The sequence below is a fragment of the Astyanax mexicanus genome, chromosome 5, assembly GCF_023375975.1.
Source record: "Astyanax mexicanus isolate ESR-SI-001 chromosome 5, AstMex3_surface, whole genome shotgun sequence".
Lineage (NCBI taxonomy): Eukaryota > Metazoa > Chordata > Actinopteri > Characiformes > Acestrorhamphidae > Astyanax > Astyanax mexicanus.
In genome coordinates, this window is record NC_064412.1 from 49,138,256 (window position 1) to 49,163,854 (window position 25,599).

At 38.9% G+C, this 25,599-nt stretch overlaps 1 protein-coding gene across 5 annotated transcripts in view; it reads right to left on the reverse strand.

Annotated features, from left to right (window-relative positions):
• farp2 (FERM, RhoGEF and pleckstrin domain protein 2) overlaps positions 1–25,599 on the reverse strand; it is a 92,297-nt gene that overhangs the window by 37,691 nt on the left and 29,007 nt on the right. For all 5 annotated transcript variants that reach the window (XM_022675446.2, XM_022675443.2, XM_022675444.2 and 2 more), the window contains exons 3-13: positions 16,216–16,320; positions 11,855–11,897; positions 11,453–11,531; positions 10,552–10,649; positions 9,335–9,449; positions 4,731–4,878; positions 4,513–4,608; positions 4,081–4,244; positions 3,055–3,123; positions 2,867–2,924; positions 2,442–2,697 (exon numbers count right to left, since the gene is read on the reverse strand). In XM_022675446.2, the coding sequence (XP_022531167.2) occupies positions 2,442–2,697; positions 2,867–2,924; positions 3,055–3,123; positions 4,081–4,244; positions 4,513–4,608; positions 4,731–4,878; positions 9,335–9,449; positions 10,552–10,649; positions 11,453–11,531; positions 11,855–11,897; positions 16,216–16,320 (1,231 nt within the window). The remainder of the gene's footprint in view (positions 1–2,441; positions 2,698–2,866; positions 2,925–3,054; positions 3,124–4,080; positions 4,245–4,512; positions 4,609–4,730; positions 4,879–9,334; positions 9,450–10,551; positions 10,650–11,452; positions 11,532–11,854; positions 11,898–16,215; positions 16,321–25,599) is intronic.

The window sequence follows — 25,599 nt, forward strand, 5'->3', positions numbered from 1 at the left end:
CCCAGAAGGTGCAAAATACCCCACACGTCAGCCGTAAATCACACAGCGTGTTGGGACAAGACAGCTAGTACAACAGAGCAGACGTTGAGAAATTTCAGGACACACCAGAGAGGGAGCAGGACGAGTGTATAAGAGCACCATCAGCGAGAGGAAAGCAGCAGAACCAAGTGCTAACAGGAAGAGATCACTACGCTATTAATGATTACATGATGGAAAGGGAAGTGCTGTGTCGTGTTCAGCTTCGAGGAAACGAAAAAATATAAAAAAAATAACAATAATAGCGCCACCTGGCTGAGTGCCAAAAGATTTCTCTGGATTTCAGAAGATTCCAACTACAGGGCTGACATGGTTGGACCTCCGCCCTAAATATTTTAGTGTTTTTCCTAAAAACAGTTCGGTAACACTTTCTATGAATGCTACGTCTTTATGTATTGACAGTAAATAATGTATTATAATAAACACATTCACTATAATATATTATAATCCATTCATAATGCATTACAAGCATAGTTATACATATCTATAAAAATGCACATTATAGTCATGTTTATCATGTATTATGAATTGAAAACATAATGAAACAAAAGCTCATAGCGTATCATGCTACTCTATGAACACATTAGACATTCATAAGGCATTCATAATACATACATACATACATACATACATATGTATGCTTTGAATGCTTGGTAGTGCACTATGACTAATCAAATGCTTCCTACAGATACAAACACACACTCTATAATTATGTTAATTATACTGATATGATGATGATGATTATTATTATTATTATTATTATTATTATTGTTATTATATAATAATATTATTATAATAGCAGTTAGACCATTTAAAATGTACTATTGCATGGTTTTGTACACTCAAAGGGTAAAGTGAAAGACCTAAATCATCTTTTTTTCATGATAATTTAAAATACATATGTATACATATATATGATTTTTTAATCCAGACATATAACAGATATAAATATAGCTTATGATGCATTATAATGAATTACACTTCATAATAGATAATAAACAAGGCCGCAATGTGCAACACATTTGTCTACACATTTATGATGATACTTAAAATGCATGCACTACAATAATTATGAATGTGTGCATTTTCAAAATATTTATTGCCATTCTTAGCAATGCTTTATAATGTGTTATGAACATGTTTATAGAGTCTCATAGACATGACTTTCACAGAAAGTGTTACCAACAGTTGAACAAATACTGAGTAGAAGTGGGAGTGTTTGAACAGGTTAAACACTAAAATACTCCAGTGAAAAATCTGGAAACTACTGTTGTAGCATACTGGCACGCTGGCTGTAATTACATTAAACACTATGGGACAGTTATATTTGCTTCACTCCGAAGCTTTGAACTTGGATAAACAGGTCTTTAAAGACACTTTTATCCCATAGTTATAGACTAACTACGCTTTTTGAACAATGTAAATACAGAATTAATTAATTAGTTACAGAACGGGGGGGCCACTACCCCCCATCTTAAGCTGAGTGGAGCTCTGGGGGTCCCCGAGGCCCAATCCCTGAAGGTTGTGACACTCTAGCAGAAAGTTCTCCACCCCCGTACCGCCCAGGAGCGGGTTGCTAAAGAAGAGGTTCTGCTCTGGAGGCAGACCCCCGTCTGAACCCCAGTCTGAGTCTGAATCGGAGCTGCCGTTACCCGAGCCCTCTGTGGCAGTGGGCGGGTAGCTGAGCTGCTCCAGCTGCTCCACCAGCTCGTTGAACTGCATGGCGGAACTGGCGTCCGAGCGCACAGAGTACGCCGGGAAGTTGACCATGGAGCTGGCCTCAGACATGTTTTCTGAACCTGGCAGACGCAAGGAGGAAGACGAGTCTGGGCCACCGAAGCCTAGAGACAGCGAGTCGCCAGCTGAGCCCAGCGGCAGATTATCCAGAGAGCTGCTTTCGGACTGGTTGTTGACCAGCGAGCTGGTTTCTGAGCGTCCGAAAGCACTCTCGGAGAACGAGGGGGCGTTACCGTTCAAGTCTCCCAAAGCTAAAGCGTAAGTTGTGGGTGGCACGATATTATCGTCGTATTCGTATTGCTCTGCTTTCTCATCAAAACTATACGAGTATGCCTCGGCTCCGCCCGCATAAAACGACATTTCGGTCGGATCATCGTCGATGAACTCCTCGCTGACCTGCAGCTGCGCACCGGCCAGCGGAAACATGGGGATCGGTCTGGCCCGCATCAACTCCGCCTCAAATTCCTCAGGAGTGAGGAAACCCTTTCTGGAAGCCCCGCCCCCACCCCCTCCCACGCCATGACTGCCCAGTCTGACCCGCCCACCCTCGCCCACACGGTCACCATCCTCATTGCCATTTTGGGAGGGCCACGGACGGGAGGAACTACTACTCTCTACACACACAAACGGGGGGTCGCAGTCTACTGCTGCCACTTTATGAGGGGCACCTGGGAAGGCGTAGTTAGGCGGGGGGTTGGTCTTGAGAGGCTCCTCCTTCACTGGGCTGGGGGGTCTGAGCTGCTGCTGCTGGTTCTGCTGGTGCTGAAGCTGGTTCTGATGGAGCTGAGGCTGGCTCTGTTGGAGTTGAGTCTGGCTAAGGGTCTCCATCATCCGCACTGGAGAACTGGGGGAGTGCAGGGAGTGGAAGGACACAGTGGCGGAGGAGGGTGAAGCGGTCCTGAGACTGTTGTTGAAGGACAGATTCTGAGAGAGAGAGGAAAAAAATTGTAAAGGAAAGAGAAAAAGGATGGGAGAAAAGTTTTGAACATTTGTAATATCAGTTTCTATTAATGATTTAATAATGAATATTGTACATACATTGATTTATATTGTTTTATAACTTTTTTGGGTGAATTTTGTTTTCTCTACTGACCTGTTTAGGTATATCCGTGGCCAAAGAGCGAGTGGACATACGGATCTTACTGTTCCTCCTGATAAAAAAAAAAAAAAAAAAGTATTACACATAATAGAGAAGAGACATAACATTTTGTTTAGTTTTGGAATAGGTAAAATTCAGACAAAAAAAAGAAAGAAAGAAAAATAATTATAACATTGCCTCACCTTTGGTAGGATGTTCTTCTTAGCCCACTGTCCCTCACATAATCCACCAACTGCTTCTGGGTGCGCCCACTGTCACAAAACACACAAACCAACAACACCACATAAAACCTAAAAAAAAAATTCTGTCACAATGCAAGTGAACACAAACTAACTAATATAATAAACTTAATAATACTCAATATTCCTTACTGGCCCATACATAGTCTATTTCATACATAAACACCATTTCCTTAATACAGGGTGAGGCAATGGGGGGCCAAGAGTCCAGCATTGCTTTCACTGTTGTTTGATTTCCCTGCTTTAGTAACAGAGTTACTAAACCAATTATCAATTAGTAGGTGAGTTAAATCAATTGAGCTTGAGCAGAAAAGTGGTCTAGAAAAAAGGGTGTTAATTAATTTATGACAACAAATCATGCAAGCTAATTGTCTATTTTGATTGGCCAAAGCAGTCAGGCGTTAAAGCAAGAATGTAAACAGGGCTAGAGAGTTCTGTGTTTCAGACCAATATGTAGCTGCTTTAACACTGAACATGGAAAATTTTCTGCTGCGCTTTCAAACCCAGTAAACAGATATGTGCATCTCAAGCTCAGGTGTACTTGGGTTCTGCAGCAGGACAATGATCCAAAGCACACAAACAAGTTCACCTCTGAATAGCTTTAAAAATAAAAAAGGTTTGTGTGTGGTCTAGTTAAAGTCTGATTAAAAAAAATAATTCTAATGCCATGTTTGGGCCATAGAGCAGTATACAGCAGTGGGAATGTGTTCTCTGGAATGATTTAGCTCCATCCATTATTCTGAAAGGGATAAGTTGGGGATGAGGTGGGGTGATCAATATCCAACATACTGACCATACCAACACACTTGCAGCTAAATTCGATCAAATATTTACAGCAATTATCTAATAAATTTAGTAAAAAGTCTTCTTTGGACAAAAAGCAGAATAATCTCTTTAATTCCACTGATTTCAGAAGAAACTAGAAAACATATGATGTGTACGTTGGTCACCCACATACACCTGCAGTACCTGTATCTGAAGGATGATCCTCTGGTGAAGAGGATGGCTTTGGATTTAGGCTGTGGTTGATCCAGCAGACGGAAGAAGGAGTGGTGTTCCACGCAGCTCTTCCAGAATATCTTACACTGGTCTCGACTGGCCATCAGGAACTCCAGCGTGTCCCGGTGAGGACCCTGAAGCCCAGAGAAAGAGAAAGAGAGAGAGAGTAAGGAACAATCAGAGAAAAACTAAATCATGAGTATCAGGAGATCTGCTGAGAGAAACACATGGTACTGATTTGATCTCCTCGTGTAAGTGATCTCTGCAGAAAAACAAACATCACTCCTTACAAGAGGGGATTAGAAAATTGATCTATCCAACAAAACTCTGCAGGGTAATTTCATTAGCCGCGTGTTTGGCAGAGAGAGAGAGAGAGAGAGAGAGAGAGAGAGAGATACCCACATGAACGTCTGGGTGAAGTTTAATTAGGAACCGCTTCCTTTTGAAGCTTAGTTTGCGAATCTTGGACCAGTTGAAGGTGTTGATCTTGGTGTTGCCCTGAGGAAGAGATTTAGTGTGAATATCAAAGCGCTCTGGATTCTGAGAGACTAGAGCAGGTTTTACAGGCCAAACTCAAATTAAAACTGAAAGCAACAGACTAAAATCCAGTTAATGCTCACCTGGAAGACCAGCAGACCCATGTGTGCGACGGACAGGTTGATCTTGGTTCCCTCTCGATCGGCCGCCGGGTGGAAGCGAATGCCGTACATCTCCAGTTTCCGAGCGATCTCCAAAACCTGGAAATCTGACTCAGCTGGAGTCTGACCCCTGCAGAACACAAAGACAGGACACTCCTGAAGGATGAGCATGATGGAAGAAGATTTAATTTCCTTTTTTATTACTTATTTCTAATTTTATCTAATTTTCTTCCTAATCTGGAAAGGCTGATTAATCAACCCAGAGACAGTAAAAAAAGATGGACGCCGTGTCGCCGTTCCCATTCATTCAATGAAAATGAAGCCAAAATCTTCCTCCATGTTGGCGATCCTGACACCAGAGTATGTGCAGTAGAGACCAGAGGAGGGAGAAAGACTGTGGAGAGCAGCTTACTCATTTAAATAAACCCGCCTCTGAGGGCTGCCTTGCGGTTACAGGCTGCAGAGCAGAGCGGAGCGGAGCTGATGGTCTTTTATTGGTCCCGCCCATAACCAGCTCTTTTACAATAACCCCACCTTGTTTGAACAGAGCTGAAAAATGGTTTTAAAAAATGAATTCTGTGGGGATATAAAAATGTAACAATATAAGCAGAGGTTACACTAGCTGTTGCATTTTAATAATGGAGGTAGAGTTACAGTATATTGGGAAAAAAACGTGATTGAAAGTTGCCTGTTTCTCCATTGAAACCTATGGGGTAGGATGGGGTTACACAGCTTTCTGCAACCGAACAGCAGGGGGCGCCCGACCTGTGGTGGCTTCACTTTTGACAGATGATGCTCTGTCCAGCTATACACAGTCTATGAATCAACCTAATCATTAGGACTTCTTGGCTGTGTAAATTGGGAAGAAAATGGGAAACAAATTAGAAATAAATAAATAAAAAAAATTACAACAGGAATATTCTTGATGATATTCTTGACAAACCATCAAACATATGTTTAAGAATATATATGACTGCAACAAAGTAAATACTAAGTTTTATTAAGTATAATTATCACTTTCATACATTGAGTTGAAACAAACAAAATCTATAAATGTGTTCATTTCACACTTACCTAAACTCAGATTTTATATAAAATAATAATATTAATATAAGTTATTTAATAAAATAATAAAATCTACCACAAAACAAAAGTGCAGCATATTTAGTGCAATGCATATACCTCCAAACAAACAATTACAAAAGTAAATAAAGAAAACTACAGCAAAATAAATACAAAAGTCTGCTATTAATTATTAATATCGATATCATTTTCACAAGTATTTTTTTTCTTGTAAGAAATATTTTGTAATATTACTGAAGACAAATACAATATGGCACACTTCTAGCGTCCTCTGGTACATGTTATAAAAGTCAGACTCCACCTCTTTTCCAACTGTCACCAATCAGTGTAGCATCACTAGGCAGCATCACAGCTTGCTCTAGTGTACTCTTTTGATCAAGAAGTTGAAAAGTCTGGTAGATGTTAGATATTTTATTTTTTTTATTTCTATCTAGTAAGTTATGGCATGATGTGTATGATTTAATATAATGAATGATGTCTTATTTGACATCCAGCACATCCAGCAATTATGGATAAACGATATATTGTGCAGCCCTACTGGAAACTAGGGGTGGGACTAAACATTGATATTGCTCTATATTATATTGTTTTAGTTTTCAGTACATTACTGTCACAGTGCGTCAAATAGCAATACTTTGTATTAAAAAATAGGCGCTCTTAATTACATGAGACCCCCCTTCCAGTTGACTTATTAAAGTTACTGCTTCAGTACTTCATGTGGTGGAGCTAATCAAATAAATAGGGTTAATAAACCTGCAGTGAAGAATATTGGTTGTTAAATTCTGTGAAACTGGCACCAATAAATCCATAATGCCTGGTATTTATTTATTCAGGAGTGTTTTATCCTCTTCAGTAACACAGATGGAGTATCGTACAGAATTGTCTTGCGATATAATGAGTTATCACAGTATTATAGTGGGCAACACATACTAATTGTGATAATATTATATGGTCAGATGCCCCATGATTTACACCCCTATTGAAAACCCTCTTTAATAACTGGGGGACTCACAGGGTTAATCCACAAACACATCATTCATATTTAACCCCTTCATCATCTTCAGCACTCTTCAGCCAGAGTCACTGCAAATATGATTCATTCCCAACTGTGAGATTGCACTCAAACAGCATGTAGGACAGGCCTGAACCCTGGACTGCAGTCCAATCATCCACACGTTCACTCAGAGCACGGGGTAATCGTGGAGCATGGGGTAATCATGGAGCACAGTTGGCCCAGTGCCACATTATCAGCACATTCTAATTCTGTTCATCCTTTAAGCTGTGAAATCTGCTCAGGCTCCGCCCCCTGGCTCTGCAGCTGTACGGCTAATTACGGGGCCTTAACAGCGGGATTAGAACACGTCTCACAGCAAACACACGGCCCTCTAATATATACACAATATATTGGAAAACAAGCCAAGAAGTTGCACCAGGTCAACTGAAGATGGTCAAAAAATGACAGAAAGGTGTGTCTTTGGCTGCAGTAACTCGATGTACAGTGGGACACCTATGCACATAAACTGTAGTGCTCACTTCACTCCTGAAGATTAACACAACTATGGGATGTAAAAAGTCGGTGTTGTGTCGAATTCAGCACGCTCCTGAGAGGGGGTGCTTTTCCTGGCGAAGGTGCTGAATTCGACACAACATCAGACTGATATTTTTAAAATTGGTGTTTTTCAACAATATTGGCATGTAAAGAAGTTAATGAGAGGTGTTCAAGAGCCTCCGTGGTCATGGAAGTAATCAGTGTAAGTGCAATTACTTTCGCCCATTTTCGCTAGCATTAATTAGCTGTGCTAGTTAGTAATATAGCTAATTACGGTAGCCATCCTCCCCTGCAGTCGGAAAAGCGGAGTTGCTAAGATCAGTGGCTAGAAACTAGTTCAGGTATGCGGTTTATAAGGATTTATAGAGTTCTTTATAAATACGACTTTCACAATTTAAACTTTATCAGCTTGCATGTGTCTAGTTAGCTAGCTCCTGCAAAGTTTCTAATTTCGTTATTTACTTAGTCAGTCCAAGTCTGCATAGCTAAGGGTTTTTGAAAGCGAAACTATTGACCGTTTTCCACAGTGGGGTCAGTCGGTATCTTTCTGGAATTTCTGCAGCAACTTAGGTTTTTCAGTCAATTTACTTGAATTCATTCATTTTAAAGTAAATTAAATAAGTGATGGTCATTTTTAATTCACCTTCAAATTTTAAGAAGCTGAAATAAAGGTGAAATCTTTACCTAAAGCACCTTTAGTTTTTTATAATTTTATTGAAAAATTTTCCCATTTTCTCCTATATATAAATAAAAATAAATAATAATAAATAAAAATAATAAAAATACTAAATTAAGTTCAATTGAACAGGTGTCTTTTGTCCTTTCTTAGTGTAAAACAGCTTTGGGGCATGCCTTGATTGACTGAAAATATTGTGTAAATCCGAATGGGGTCCCAACACTTTTGTTCATATAATGTGCATTAGCTCTGTAGTGTTTCTTGATTCATAAAAAAATAATGGATTAAATTAGAACAGGTTAAAAAAAAAAAAAACACCTCTCTCCACGTAGTGTGTATAAACCTTGTATTGAGCCTTTATTAACTAAAAATATTAGTTTAAACTGAGCATTTGTCTCGATACCTGTGTATATAATATACATTAGCATTGTAGCATCTCTTGACTAATATGAAAATGTGCTCCAATACTTTTGACCACATAATTTACATTAGATTTACATTACATCAGTATTGTAGCCTGTGCTTTTACAGACCAATAGTATTGTATAAATCTGATTTTCTGTCTAAATATCTCTTTGTTTTGCCCACTTCTTTCTCGAAATGTGATCAGTAGAAAAATGAGTCCTAACTCTTGCAGGATAGTACCATGTCTGGTCTAATCTGAAATAATAAAGATGCTATTTCATCTTCATCTGTTTTCCTCTTCCCTTTTTCTATTTCTCTTATCTGCTGAGCTCAGATCAGAGGAGCGGGTCCGTTTGCAGCGCTCGCTCTGAACAGCTGCCCGACATTATCGCTGTGTCTAATCCCCGTCTGCAGCTTTTCAAACAACTTTCACGCATCTCCAAAAGGTCAGGCAGAGGGGAATCACAGGCTCTCTGAACTGCCACTAAATATCCCACAATTCCACCAGAACTCAAACACACACACAGAACACTGTGGAGAGATATTTCCTTGTTAGACTTGGTGTAATTCTGTGCAGTATTTAGCAATTCAACATCCCTGTTTTGATTAAAAACACAGCTTCATTTACCCATAAAACAGAAATGGAAAGTTCTAGAAAAACCTATTACTAAGAAACTAGTTCAGAAAAAAAAAAAAAAAAAAAAAAAAAAAAAAGGGATTTCCTCAACCTGTCGTCAAAGTGTTCTCGTTTTAATCAGCAGCTACAACAGCTTTCTTAATGTCTGAGACAGTTGTGTGCTTATTAGACATTTTCTGTTATTAGGATGGACAAAATAGCAACAGCAATAATTACAGAAAGGCAGAGAGTCTTACAGGTGTCTACGGTGAAGCTCCATTATCTTGTCCTGCAGATGCTCCTGATGAGGCAGCAGTTTATTCAGCTTTAGGAACTCCCGGTCCGCAACTTCATCATAATCCCCAATCTCCGCTGTGTGATAAAGAAAGAGAGAGAGAGAAAAAGAGATCAAAAAATTAATATGGAGCAACAACACAGAGACTTGTAGTTCTTTAATTACAGACTGTAGTCCTGTATCTGTTTCTCTTTTTATTGCAGCACATGTTAAAGTGGTCAGGACTATACTGGTATTTTCAGTATAGTGTATGTTTTTGCCTGAACGATAAATGTGGTTAGGTACTGACATTAGGGTTGTGTCATATAATAATTTGGTTATTTTTTATTATAAGGGATTTTTTTTGTATAATTGTTTATGGTTGCATTTTATATGCATTCTCTAAATATTCTGCACTGAAGTATGATAATATTAGTTTTTTTTTTTTTTTTTTAAGAATCATAGGCATTGGCAGATCGGCCAATATTTCAAACTAATACGTACCCACATATTTATTGTAAAACATATTGAAATAATGATGACAATAAGATCAATTGTACAGGTCTAATTTTCTGTTGATTATATTTTTTACTGATTAATTGAAAGCAGATATAGGTGGGATTTAGAAGGTTCATAACAGTAAAAAGCCTTAAAAGGACTTTAATATGTTAATCATAAAAAAAATATATAGCAAAAAATTGTATGAAAATTACAATGAGATTTATCGCACAGTTCTAGTTTTCTGTTAATTTAACAGTTCGAGTTTTTATTGCTCAACTGAAAAGCTGATATAGGTGGCATCTGTATTTACGGCTCTTTTTATGTTATTCACAGCATTTTCACAGCTGTTAAAATGGTAATATTACAGCTCTAGGTTCCTGTTAATGTCACTTTGAGATTTTTTTTTAAAGATTAATTGAAAAGCAGATTTAGATGTTCTCAGTATTCTCAGAACAGCATTATTGCAGTGCATTAATTTCATTAATCATGAAAATTCACACAGTGATATTGAAAAAATTCTGATGAATTGCACAGCTCTAGTGCGAGTGCAGCAGCTAGCTCTATTAGAGTGTGGTTATCTGAAGGTGAAAGGCTTTCTGTACTGAAGCGCTTCGGGCTCAGGCGGTGTGAACAGATGCTGTCAGCAGTGTGTGATGATGGAGGCGTTGCAATAATTCTGCACCTGCGCGATGGACTTACACTGGACCAGGTGAGACGCCAGCAGGGCAGCGGTGTTCTCGGTGCAGTACAGTCTGCCTTCCATCAAATCCCTCTTCATCTGCAGTGAGAACAGGTACCTGCAGACACACATAGACACATGATCAAGTAGACTGGTATGAGTCGTATACAGACATTTGCCAAGGATCCAGTTTCTCCAGTTTAATTAAAAAAAAAAAAAAAAAAAAAAAAAAAAAAAAAAAGACAGGAAGTTTGCACAATTTAATTTCTGAAGTTACCAATGGAAATTAAAACAATCGAAACTGATCCATATTTAAGTACTGAAATAATCGCTTTTTCCTTTGTAAAAAATGACTTCTCCACAGACAATCTACAAATGTAATTTTTAAGAAATACCTGTAATTACATGGAATAACTTAAATAACAATTAAACAATAAAAGCGTTTACAGTAAGCAATACAAAAAAACAAAATACAAAAAAAAAAAAAAAAAAAAAAAAACAACTGTGATGCACATTTTCCATAACAACACTTGGCCCTATCTAACAAAATTAAAATAAAATGTTTAATTTCTGTTGGTCATGGTGTGAGGATGGACTATTTTTTGATAAATGCTGTCAAATAAACTTCCATTATCATTTTCCAGTATATTTCTGGAATTACTGAAAGGTTCTGCATGATTGATATTGTCTAATACTTAGTCTAAAAGTACAAATATTTTTTGTTTATTATAATAACTCACGATAATTATATGTGAAGCAAATTCTTAATAATAAAAGTTGACCATGACAGTCTATAAAGCATAGATAAAGCATATTTTAATACTGAGGCATTGCAGAGGCTCCATACGGTCAGCAGCTCAATGCAGCTGCACTGATTTTTTTTTTTTTTTTTATTCCTGCACATATTATTCTATCACATACCTGGTGAATTCCTCCTGAAGCTGACCGGGATCAGGCGGGAAGAACTTCACTGACAACCGAAACAATGTGTTCACTGGCCCTGTGATAGAAACACACACACACACACACACACACACACACACACACACACACACACACACACACACACACACACACACACACACACACACACACACACACACAAACACACAAACACACACAAACACACACACACACACACACATACACAAAAACACACACAAACACACACAAACACACACAAACACACACAAACACACACAAACACACACAAACACACACAAACACACACAAACACACACAAACACACACACACTCAAAACCCCTCAAAAACCTTTCCAAAAAATCACTAAAAATAAAACACCAATCTGTCTGAATACTCACGCCGCACTTGTTTGACGATGAGCTTGGTGGGCTCCAGCCAGACCTGGACAGAGAACAGAGCAGCAGTGTTAGTGTTCTACAGACAAAATTCTCTACACAGGAATTCACTGGCATTCACTCACATCCAAACATTTGACTGTACACAGCCTCCCACAGGTCAAGTACTCACTTCATTTACAGATAAAAAGCTCCAAATGTCCAAATATTGGTGGATACCCCTTCTGACAAATGCATTTAGCAACTTTAAGTTGCACCCATTGCTGACACAGATGTGCAAATGCATGCACACACACAGCTGGTGTAGCCTCTGTAGAGAAGTATTACCAACAGAATAGGCAAATATTATTGGTGAGGAAAATTAGTATTTGAACATCCTGCGACTTGGCAAGTTCTCCCACTTAGAAATCGCGGTTACTAAGTGGTTACTGCTGCAAATAAGTATTTAAACACCTGTAAAAATAAATGTTAATATTTGGTACAGTAGCCTTTGTTTGCAATTACAGAGGTCAAACGTTTCCTGTAGTTTTGTATGCACCAGGTTTGCACACACTGCAGCAGAGATTTACATATAAAAACTGATATTTCTTAAAACGAGCTCCTAAAAACTGAAATTCATCCAAGTAAAAGTAACGAGTGCGTGCGGGTGTGAGTGAGTGCGTGCGCGAGTGTGTGCCTGAGTAAGTGCGTGAGTGAGTGCGCGAGTGAGTGAGTGAGTGCGGGTGTGAGTGAGTGCGCGAGTGTGTGCCTGAGTAAGTGCGTGAGTGAGTGCGCGAGTGAGTGAGTGCGCGAGTGATTGAGTGCATGCGTGAGTGAGTGCGTGCGGGTGTGAGTGAGTGCGTGCGCGAGTGTGTGCCTGAGTAAGTGCGTGAGTGAGTGCGAGAGTGAGTGAGTGAGTGCGTGCGGGTGTGAGTGAGTGTGTGCCTGAGTAAGTGCGTGAGTAAGTGCGTGAGTAAGTGCGCGAGTGATTGAGTGCATGCGTGAGTGCGTGAGTGAGTGCATGCGGGTGTGAGTGAGTGCGTGCGCGAGTGTGTGCCTGAGTAAGTGCGTGTGTGCACGTGTGCGTGAGTGCACGCATGTGAGTGAGTGCATGAGTGCGTGTGTGAGTGCGTGCTAAAGAAATAGAGAGAGAGAGAGAGAGAAATTCCAAGTTGTTGTGCTTCTTTCAGGAGACCCCTCCCTCTTCTCTAAGCACATCTGCGACTGATTGTAGCAGGAATGCACCTTTCATCACCACACCTTCCCTCACACTACTCCCCCCACTGGAGACCATCTCTCTCATTAACTCTTACCTCACACACACACACACACACACACACACACACCTGCTGGTACACATGGCCATGCCAAAGGTCATTGGACAGAAACTTGTGTTATGCGCCACTGAAGATACACAACGCTGCACAGAGCTGTGGGATACGTGGGCGGGGTCTCCAGCATTGAATTTGGATGTTATATCTGCTAGAGTTGTTTGTCTGTTTACAGGGACAAATCCAGCCAGCCACCGCCAGTCACCATCATTACCGCCACTGCACTGTCCACTGTGGGTGGTAATATTAGTCTTCTATATTGTATTCCCAGTACACACGAGATACTGTGGATGGAGGAATGTTAAATACTTACACTTAAACTTCATGAAGGGAACATCCCATCCATCTGTGCCCACTATAGATCAGACCTTACTACAACTCCCATAATTCACTTGGTCTTACCATGAACATGCTGATCAGTGTTCAACCAACCTCACTCACAAAATAACACCTCACAACTTATATAGCCTTGAAGCTCTGGCGGAAACACTTCATGACCAATTTATATTCTGTTGTCCCATGGCTTTTGGTGTATATTACGTATACATACTCTAAATAGATACAACTTAATTTTTATTGTTTAAGCTATAAACCAAGCACAATGTTCTGAAAGCAATCGGTATTGAAAAGAGATTGTTGCTTTTGTTGGGAGTAACATCTCTTCTGTACAGAGGACGCTTGTTACTAGATTTTGGAACATTGCCGTAAGGAATTGATGGCATTCAGTTACCAGATAAGTATAAGTGAGGTCAACATTCGGAGGTTTAGACCCCACTACAGCCCACGCTTGCCATTAGCCATAGTGACAATAGATTCATGTTTGTTGTTCTTCTGTAGAGAGTCATGTTTTATCTACAATACTTCTCTTTTTTGTATCCCCTTTCCTCTCCAATTTACAAGGCCATTTACCCAACCAACTTGTTAGGACTCCCCCTATGACTAGTGATGCCCCGTTTAACCCGCTGGACCACCCAGTGACCTGCAATACTTCTCTACAAGGAACAGATAAGCTGTGTGTGTGCACAATAAAGTAGCTGAACGCTCATTCATTAGAAGGGCTGTCTATACATATTTGAAAATGTAATGTGCCCTCGCTACACCCTGGTAAAACAGCACCACACATACACATACTGTGGGGAAAAAAACTGTTGCAGAATATGGGTAACAGTTTTTACGAAATACTTGCAGTCACTTAGCATCTGTGACAGATTCACTGACAAAAAAGTGTTTCCCAAAACAAACGATGAACATTTTCCCAGGTGAATTATGGGAGTTGGAGTAAGGTCAGATAGTGGGTGCAGATGGATGGGATGTTCTATTTCTGAAGTTAAAGTTTGAGTATTTATTTAACATTCCTCCATCCACAGGGTCATTTGTGTAATGATAATTCACCATATAAAGCTAATATTACCACCCACAGTGGACAACGCAACAGGTGGTAATGATTGTGACCGGTGGCGTCTGGCTAGTATTGTCCGTGTGTCACTTGTGTACATTCATATTCAATGCAGGAGACTATGGCCACATATCCCACAGCTCAGTGTTGCGTATTTTAGTTTCCTTGGGAAATGGCAAAAGTCATGGAACACTACTGAATCTGCATTCTTATACATGAATTTAATTTACTTTTTTTTTTTAAGAAACTTGAAACATTTAATGGGGTATTTTTGTGTTTTGAACTGAACACTTTGAAGATGGTGAAAATATTAAAAGATTAAATATTTAAAATTTTAATATTGATTTGAATTCATGTTTTTTACGATCCATTAATCTGATTTTATTTATCAGTAAATCATGTTTATTATTTATGTATATATTATTTTTTATCACACTTTTTCAGGACACAAAAAAGTCAGTTACAATTTAAATTCAAAAACAGATAAACCGCATAGAATTATACTACTAAATGTTTTACGTTTTTAATTAAAAGTCAAATGAATTTAATTCAAATATACAGATTGCAGATACAAATACTTTTTGTACCAGTTCCAGAAAAAGACCAGCAGAAAATACTGCATTCTGAAACATAACGTTACTGGTGTAACTCCAGTTATATGATGTACATACAGCAGGTAATAGGTGAACCAACTCCAATTTTAGGTTGAAAAAAACCCCATGTAATTTGGTATCTTTGCTTTGTTTTATTTTTTGTTTTTTTAAACTTCATTTATAACAGCAGTACGCTCCCTTGACTGCATTCGGACATATCTTTAGAAATTCCTTCGAACATGGAACGGTTGTGATATGTGCAGTCTAATTTTGCCTGAACAGAGACATCAGTCCAAATATTTTGGAAGTCTGTTAGCACACAACCATTAATGTCTAAATTGCTGGCAACACAAGTGAGCATACCTTACAATGAACGTGTCCTGTGACTCGTTTGAGGTGTGTTAAATTTGGAATCTGAATACTGAATGTGGCATCTCACAGCAAAGAACTCTCAAAGGATGCGTGAAAGAGTTGCTGATTGCCACAAAGATGGTCTAGATTAAAATCAACCAACACTCTGAAATTGAGCTGCTGGCCACTATCATTCAGCAGTCTTCCAGGACAGGTTCCATCCAGAAAAGGCCTCAGCAGTGTTAAAGACAAATAAGTCATACTGAAGGTTTGGATTATAAAAATAAATAAGTAAATAAATAATACACACATTTCGTGCATTGATGCAGAGGTTGAATAAGTGGGAGGTCAGTCAGACTCTATGAAATCACATGCATCAACCTTGGCTGTATGGCTATTGTCTCAGAAGGGAGCCTCTTCTAAAGCTGACGCACAAAAAAGCTTGCAAATAATTTGCTGAAGACAAGCAGTCCAAGAGAATGGTGATGGACTGGCCAAGCATGTCTCCAAACCTAAAAACTCATTTGAGTACCTGTGAGGCATACTCAAGTGGAAGGTGGACTGTGAGGTCTACTCACTCGTGATGGCAGTGTTTTAGATTTATTTTAAAAGTTTCATTTCTAAAATACACTTCTTTTCTTTCTACTCACTTTTTGTTGGATACTGTATGGATACTGGGTACACTGGAGCACGATTCGCAGTTTGGCCACTTACCCAGTTCATTTGCAGATTCTGGAACTCCAGACCAAAATAATCGCTCTCGATCAGGTTGATCCTCCGGTATACGTCAGTGAGGACGGTCTGCCCGTCTGCCTTAGACTGCAGAGAGAGAGAGAAAGAGAGGGAGAGAAAATAAAACTTATGTCTTAATATGTGGGGGTTATGGGAGGTAACAGGATTATGGAGACAGCTGCAGTATCTATAAGCGAGGTACTTTCTGAGCACCCCACTGCTGTAATCTGTGGACAGGCTGGAAGGCACGGGCCATCACAAAGCCACAACATTAGCCACAACATTAGCCACACTCCCCACCCACCATACACACACCCTTAAGCACACACCAGCCCCAGAGTTTTTTTTTTTTTAAACAGAAAGCAGTGAGTAAAGTAAGAGTACAAGTAGAAGAGGTCTTCAGGAACAGGAACAGAAACAGTCCAGTGTTCAGGCAGGAGGAACACAGGCTCGGCTCTGGGAACGCTCCGGGTCGGCTGTAACAGAACGAGGAGCTAATTGCTATGTTATAAGAACACGCGGCACTTGGGGTTTTGGATGGCAGTCGGCGACTTTCTGAGAAAATTACACAGCGCACATCTGTTAGTAATGTACAGTATTTATAAACCTTAAAAGTGGTTCTGCTCAAAACGGGAAGGGAGGTTTCCTTCTGAGCAACATTTATCCAAAAAAGCAACAAAAACTGTAATGAAACTGCAGACTAACTTTAAACAAGAATAAAAGAACATAATGAAGAATATTCAGATTCATAGGCCTAGAATATAATAAATATACACACAGCCCACTACAATTTACAATTTCTACTCATTCACTATTTGGACAAAAGTATTGGGACACCTGCTAATTCACAGTTTCTTCTGAAAGCAAGGATATTAAAAGAGTTTATCCTGTCTTTGATGGAGTAACTGTATAGCTATACATTACTGTCCAGAGAAGAGGATTTGATTGCTTTTAGCCACAAAAGACTGTTAGTGAGGTCAGGATGTTGAATGATTACCATCTTACTAGGAGTGGGCAATATGGTCCTAAAATAATATTATTGTCAATATGACAAAACATTTAATTTTTAATTAATTTCAAGAATAAACAATATGCAACAAAATAAATATTAGTGTTATTTAGTATACATATATCAGTTTCATACATTAAGTAGAATTAAATTTATAAACCTTTGTCTTATTTCACATAAAAAGTAACTTATCAAGTCCCTGATTTTGTGAAGTGCAACATTTTTACTGCCTACATATAAATTATGGCTATTATCACAATATGGTGTTTTTTTGTTTTCTAACAAATTAAGAAGATCCATCATTTCATAATGAAACACCACAGAGAGTGGATGAGAAATCCTTGACTTATGTTCATTACAGACTACAGCTGTGTGTATTATATTTGAGTAATTAAACCAATTTTCCATGTAAACATATGTTTAACATAGAAAAACTGTAATACTGCAAACTACGGTGCTGGGTACATTTAATTTGTGGCTACAAACACATGCACTTACATTATGGGTGTATTTCATTCATCTTACAAATGGTGCGCACCAGTATTAGTGCTGTTTCTGCCCTCATGTGAAGAAACTGCTAATGTAAACTACTGTTCTGTAACCTATGTATAAAACATCTTTAGTGACGGTACATGTCCTCTAGCACTTAAACCTCAACGCATTCTATTTAGTTCAATGGAGAGAGCCACCACAAATCGCAGTGCATGCTGGGTTGCCGTGAAAGCAGCCTCACTGTCCGGCAAAAAAAGTTCAGCAGAGCTAAACCTTATTCAAATGAATATGGCTGCTGCACTGCCTCCAGCCGTTTAGTGAAGAGTAGGCTGCGGCATCACACACATGAGCACCACACAACGGAACAGGAGCCTTTTAACCACTGTAGATAAAAAAAAAAAAAAAATCAAAATCTTGTCTAAAACGCTGCCACTATAATTGGGTTCGAATACAGGTCATGCAGCTTGCCATCAGCTGTCAGAGCCCTGAGAGAGCACAACTGGCCTTGCTTTCTCTGGGTGGGTAGATGGCGTTTGTTCCCCTCATTACTCCTAGGGTGACGTTGATCAGCACAAGGCCTCTGTGAGCTGATGTATCAGAACTGAGTCACTGAATTTTCCTCTGAGTGCGCTGTGATGATACTTGGCAATGCTGCATCAGCAGCAGTTTTAAAAGAGGCGGTGGCTGACTTCACATGCATCGGAGGAGGCATGTGATAGTCTTTATCATTAGTTGAGGCATCACTAGTGATGGGTGATGGACCCATTCAGCCGCTACTCAGCTGTAGGACAATTGGCCTTGCTCTCTCCGGGTGGGTAGATGGCGTTTGTTCCCCTCATCACTCCTAGGGTGATGTTGATCAGCGCAAGGCATCTGTGAGCTGATGTATCAGAACTGAGTCGCTGTATTTTCCTCTGAGTGCGCTGTGATGATACTTGGCAATGTTGCATTAGCAGCAGGTCAAAAAGAGGTGGTGGCTGACTTCACAAGTTTCAGAGGAGGCATGTGATAATCTTTATCACTAGTTGTGGCATCATTAGTGATGGGTGTTAGACCCATTCGGACGCTAATTAGCTGTAGGACAATTGGAAACAAAAATGGGAGAAAATTAGAAATAAAATTGTATATACTATATTTCAAAAAATCTAAAATCTTAAAACTTTATTTAATTTTAAATCACTGAGGTGTATTTCACTACTATAGAGGTCTGAGTGGACAGTATGAAACACTCAAGACATTTTCATCAGCTGGGTTAATAATCACCCACTGAAAGAGAAGGTTGACACACAGGTGAAAATCTGGCTTGAGGTCAAACTGCTCTGAGACACAGAAGAGACAAAGCGAGGTGTGTCACAGCCAGAGTCAACAACAGCGGGCAGCGCCCTAATCTACAGACTTGTAGATCTAATCCACTAACAGCTTTTAACCAAAGGGTAGCGTGGGTATCCACAGCTTCATTTCAGCAGATTGACTCTTGGGGTCAGAGTGGGTGACTAGGTCAAAACAGGTGGTCCACCTCTAGATCCTTTAAACACACCTTTATATTCACACCTGCTTCTGTTACAAACTCCATCTGTGTGCCAGGCTGGGCAGGTAATTACTTTCCAAATGGCTTCCTCCTGCCAGTGCCAGGTCTGCTATCAGCCTGTGCCATCTCTCACACACACACACACACATTCTTTACTGCAGAGGAAATCAGGACATGGCCCGCAGGACTGTGAAGGGATGTGTTTAAGTTGTCCAGTAGCAGTGCTGCATGAGAATTTTTTTTATTATTATTATTTATTAATTCTTCTCTTTGCTGCTGAAAATAAGTCTTAGTCCAATCATGTTACGCTGAGCTAAAGGCTAACGCTGTTGCCATGTGGGTCAGCCAGACGTGACTCTTCCTGTAACAATTTTCTCCAGTTTCTAGAGTCTTTTGAGGGTGTAGAAAACAGTATTCACTGCTCTATGGCATCATCTATAATATCTCTAAAGAAAACACTTATACCTTTAATAATTACAGATGTTTCTGTGTGTGTGTGTGTGTGTGTGTGTGTTTTATTCTAGTTATGATGATGAAAGTGTGAAATGTGCTATGTGTTGTGTAACTGCTGTAGTAGAGAGTGCAGTAACGGCTTTGGAAATAATTATTTTTTTAAATCCATTTCCAAATCTCAGTTTACGTCCATTCCTACCTACCAGTTGTATGCTGTTAACCAAAAAACTATTTGCTAAAAATCACTCCCTCTTTTTATTTTTTCCCCCCCAGTTTTTAATTAAGTGGTTTTCCTTAAAGGCCCTGGCCTTTACTACAAAAAAAAAATGTACATTGCATTTTGTACCATTTCCAGTTATTAACTGGACGTGGGGTCTCCTAAAATTTTTCAACCAAATACACGCACATTGTATCGATTTTCAAACTCACAGTGCTGGTTTTTATTTCTAAGTTTAGATATAAATATTGGTGTCAGAAATGGTTCTTTAAGTGTTGTGTAAATAACACATACATACATATATATACATATATATATATATATATTTGTAGTTAGATACTAATATTCTGATTTGATTTATTAATGTTTAAGTACACTCTGAAAATGTATTTTAGTCAGGAGAACTAACAGTATCAAGTTAAGTAATTTTACCGGCCAGTACAACTCAATAAAATGAGTTTAGAGAACTTCAACCTGAAAACTTAAAAATGCTTGTTGAGCAAATGAAAAAATTTGATTTGAACCAACTTTTAGTTACTACACATGTCAATGCTCTTTCTACAGTGTTGGTTCAAACAGCTTTCCCATAATGCTCCTGCTACCATATATTTGCATATTGGGTGTGGCCTCTCCCTTACTTACCATCTTTGTGTTGTCTGTTGCCCAAAGCTACCTTATCCTAGACATGCTGTATAATAACATATGTGTTGCTTGCCAGGTCTCAGTGTTGTAGGCTGTAAGAGCACATTAACTTTATTCTGTGTTCCTACTTGTCACAGTATGTTGCTTGTACAGAGGTACAGAGTTCACTCTTATTTTTTTATTGTTAAATAAACTAAATTATTTAAGCCCACAGAACTTGGAAAAAAAAAACTGTTGAGTTAATTAAATTATTGTTGTGTGACCAAAACTAAAAGTTAATAATAAACTGAATTGAATTCATTAAATTGTATTGAATTGCATCTACAACTACAAACCAAATGACGACTTGACTGAGTTAAATTGAGCCAATGAATAATTTTTTACAGTGTATGTTTTATATACAATACTACTATTCTTGAATTGAATTGAATTGTCAGTACTCAGATCTAGTAGTGTGAACATACAGGCTGAAGCTTAGAAATCCGGTGTAGTTAATGTGTGTCATGCTCACGCTGATGGCTTAATTCCAGGAACCTTTAATTAACTGTTTTAAGAATTAAAAGGATTAAAGGTCTTTTCTCAGGCTTTTAAACACTGCGCTGAGAGCTCAAAATCTGGGGCACTCGGGAACCTCAGCATTAGCTGCATTAGCATTTAGCCTACTTTCTGCTTAAGAGTGTGAAGTCCTCGTTCCTTGTAAAAACAGTGTAGTTTAATGTAAAATGTACTACATGCCCAAATATTTGTGAAAACCCCTTTTAATGAATATAGCTAAATGAATTCAGATATTTTAATAAGTTGTACCCAATGCTGACACAGATGTACAAATATACACACACACACACAGCTTGTTTAGTCCCTGTAGATAAAAAAAATACTTTGTCAATAGAATAGGACTCTCTGGAGCAGATAAACAAACATGAACCTATTAGCACCATGCTCTAATGCCATGCCAGTGTAAGAAATATTAATATATCAAAATATTGTGTTATTTTGTTTTGCAATGCTGTATCGATTTTCAAAAATACAATATCATAGTATTTTTAATTATTATTTTAGATGTAAAGATGGTGGTTCAATTTGTGTTTGTGTTTTGTACTCATCGTAAGATCCCACTCTTCTGATTTGAAACAATTTGAAACGTGATGTTTAAAGTATTGCAATATATCTCAGTATATTAAATCATAACCCCTGTATCGTGATGCGTATAGTTTTGCAAAATTTTTGCCAATACACAGCCCTGGTATAAAGCACCCAGTAATGAGCTGTGGAGCAGTGGAACTGTTTTCTCTGGAATTACAGAACTCCGTCCAAAACGTTTGGAAGGGATGAGTTATCCCATCATTAAACGCAATCAAATCCTCACAGCAATACTGTGAATTCAAAATCTTGTAGAAAATCTTCTCTGGACAGCAGAGACCATTTTTCCAAGAAATTAAGATCAACTATTTCTATTACTCTTAATTTCAGAAGCAGTAGTGAATAAATGAGCAGGTCTCCCAATACTTTTGCCCATGTATATATTTTTGTCAGTTTATTATTAAAATACTTAATAGTGAATCAATAGTGAGTTAAGGAGTGAAACATTCTGACTGTGGCAGTTTGAGGAGAGCGGGTTAGTGGGTCAACCAATCAGTCCTGATCCAGTGCCGTGGATTACCACAGAGCAGATGTTCTAGTGGCCCGGAAATCCTCGTACACCGAACACAGACAGAGCGGCTGGAGGAAGCTTCTAGAGGAACTCTGCTACTGCTAAGAGAACCATCCAAAGAAGGTCTGACAGGGAATAATCAGGGAGTGATTATAGTCAGCGCTTTAGCTTAAAAAAAACTGTAGCAAAATGAAAAATGTATTTATTTTCAGTAATTTGTACAGAATATGTTAAATATATAAAATATACCTAAAAAAAAGTTTCTCCCTTTGCAGAAAAAGCATATCCATACATCAACCAACACTTTAATTCAGCAGAGTAGAGGCAGAACACCTTGCTTTGGTGCGCACCACTTCAAAACAAGTCTCCTATACAGACTATGAAGAAACACATAAGGAATCATGTAGTAACTTAAAAGTGTTAAACAAACCAAAATACTCTGTGAAGCATTCGGGTGCTCTTATCTGGGGAGCTGTTAACTTGCGGCTTCTGAGCAACAGAGGAAACTCTTGCTCTACCTTTTAAGGGGCCATCCTAATGAATTGCAACTGCACCTGAGTTCTTGAAATTTTTCGAACTGACTGACCTTTATTTCTTAAAGACGTTGTTTTCTTTACTTAGTTGAGAAGTTCTCACCATAATATGGATTAGAACATTACTCAAATAGGGATATTCACTGTATACCAACTCTACCTTAGGGCTGGGGCGGTATTGATTTTTTATAACCGCGGTAAAAAACTAACGCATCACCGCGATATTGCGGTTAACCGCGAGACCCCAACCACCCCCACCCCCCCCCCACCCCCCAAAAAAAAAAAAAAAAACACCACAAATTTATTGGTAACAAATCTTTATTCTTCAAACCATACAGCCTACATACAACCTCTACATAAACCATAAATACAGCATAACAAGTGAACATATGCTGCCTGTATAATTAGTCATTGTACAGCTAACCTGTCTTTTTCCGAGCAGACTTTTTGAAGGAGGAGCTTGTCCGCCTCCCCCTTCTCCATCCATAGATCTATTTTAGGGCTGGCCCGAATAGCAGTTTTGAGCTCAGGATATTCGGCAGTAATTGGTAGCGAATATTCTAATATTCGTTTAAAAAAAAAAAAGACGAATTAATCCACAGCAAAATTTTCCACTGACCCCCGGCCCCGAAAAAAATATATTTCTCACCCCTTTCCTCGGGCGTTCGGGCTCAAGGCTCAAGAAGTCTGTGATAGGCGTCTGTTTTTTTTTTTATTCACACTTTTCTTATTTCTCATTAAATATCTAGATACAGATTATATCTGTACAGTATCATTTATTTCACTTCCCTCCTGAATATTTGGAGTGCATTATGTCTCCTTATGTTGTGTAGTTATGTAGTTTTCACCCCGGAATTTCTGCTGCCTCACACCAGGCTTCGGCTGCATCGCAGGGCAGGAGCGCAGCTGCGTTACGGCTATTTCGTTTGAATTGTGCAGTGCAGAGTATTACAGATTTTGTATTTTTGCACTTGGGCTATTAGCTCAATATTAAATATTTCGTTTGTTTATAAATTATTTTATATTCTTAAACCATGTTAAATTATATTCGATTGGAGGAAATTAATTCAGACATCATTTCTTTTTTGTCCCGTTACCGTTCCGCAAAAAAAATCCTTCTTTTAATCCCGCATCAGCCCGCCACATACACAGTTTTGCCGCACCTGCCCCGCGGTCCTAAATAAATTTAATAAATTACATTTAGTGCTTAAAATAAAAAAAAATATTTATTAAAACCGCGCTGAATAGTGCGGTCACGTTTCTTACCACATTACAAAAAAAATCGGTGTGTGCGCGTGTCGGTCCATTCTCCGCTCCTTTTTTGTGCTTAGGGTTTTTTTGTTGCGTGCATGAGAATCACTGCGTGATTATTACAATTTTCTTAACTATTTATTAATGTGCTCCCACATCCTCTGGATTGATTAAACTCCTGTTCCCGCCAATAACAATTCAGTTCTGTCTGTGCCGCAAGATATCCTGACGGGAACCGGGTCATATAATATGTTGATTAAAATGTCGTGACGTTAAGAAATCGGCTCGCAAGAGACAACCGACCAAAAAAAAGACATTAGTTCCATTTTAAAATAATAGAAACCTGTCCTTTATGTTTGACAATTTTTGTTTCACTTTACGTGTCCTTACTCATCTGAAGTTTATTTATCTGAACTGAGTTTTATATGGTTATATTTGTAGCGGTTCTGAACTCAGTTCCGCGTGCTGTGAAAGAGACAAGGCGCAGCGCATTTTACCTCAGACTTGGTCAGATAACAACATTTCAGTAAAGATGGTGGTTATAGTTTTATATCATTGCTTTGCTGTTTGAACTACACTTCAACCAACCTTACTATTTTTACCAAGACTGAGGCGCAATGCGCGGTGCTCACGCAGAACAGCCAGCAGCCAGACAATGAATTAATATATTTTACTTTCTCAAAATGTGACCACGGAACACCTTACATGGCTCTATGGTTTACCTTGAGGTGGGTGAATTAGTTTGATGTGTTGGCGAGAGGTGCAGACACCACTTTCCGGCAAATCTTGCAGATGATTCTCTTCTGTTCTGAGTCTTTTTCTTCCTTTTTTCTCAACTTACTGAGCCTGCCCTGTAGCTTCCATTTCCGAGCCAATATTAGTGCTGCTAATCTTCACTCTCTTCAGCAGCCTCAATGGAGACGAAGTGAGCAGGAGACTCCAGAGCTGGTCTGACCTCAATGAGTACCACGCACCGCGTTTTGCTTAACCCATTCGCTGCCGCGCCAGTGCAGCGGCAGCACAGATAAATGACAAAAAATCTTATATTCGATATTATGAATTTTGAGATCGTTTGACACCAATATCTATCGCGATCAAAATGTATTTGATATATTGCACAGCCCTATAGTGTAGGACTTACACTTGACATATTAATACTGAATTCACCACAGTTGTGCTTATATGTAGCATTTTACTACCGCTCAAAACGCAGTCAATCAGATTTGACAGCCATAAAAAAATGCGGTAATGACGGTAATGAGCTCATCACCGCGGTGACGTCCCATAACCGCGGTATTGCGGTAATAAAATTATCGTCACAGCCCTACTCTACCTCTTCACAACTTTAGCAACTGATGCTCTCAAACTCATTAAGAGGCAAGAAATTCAAGTAATTAGCTATTCACAAGTTCAGCACAGGTCATAAAGCTGACTGAGAAGATCTCCAAAGCTGTCATCTAAGCAAGAGATGCCCAATTTGAAGAAACTAAAATATAAAACACATTCCACTTTGTTTAACCTGTTTAGTATTAATCTACAATGCAGAGAATTTTAAAATAATGAAAGAACACTACATTTAAACTTTTGAAA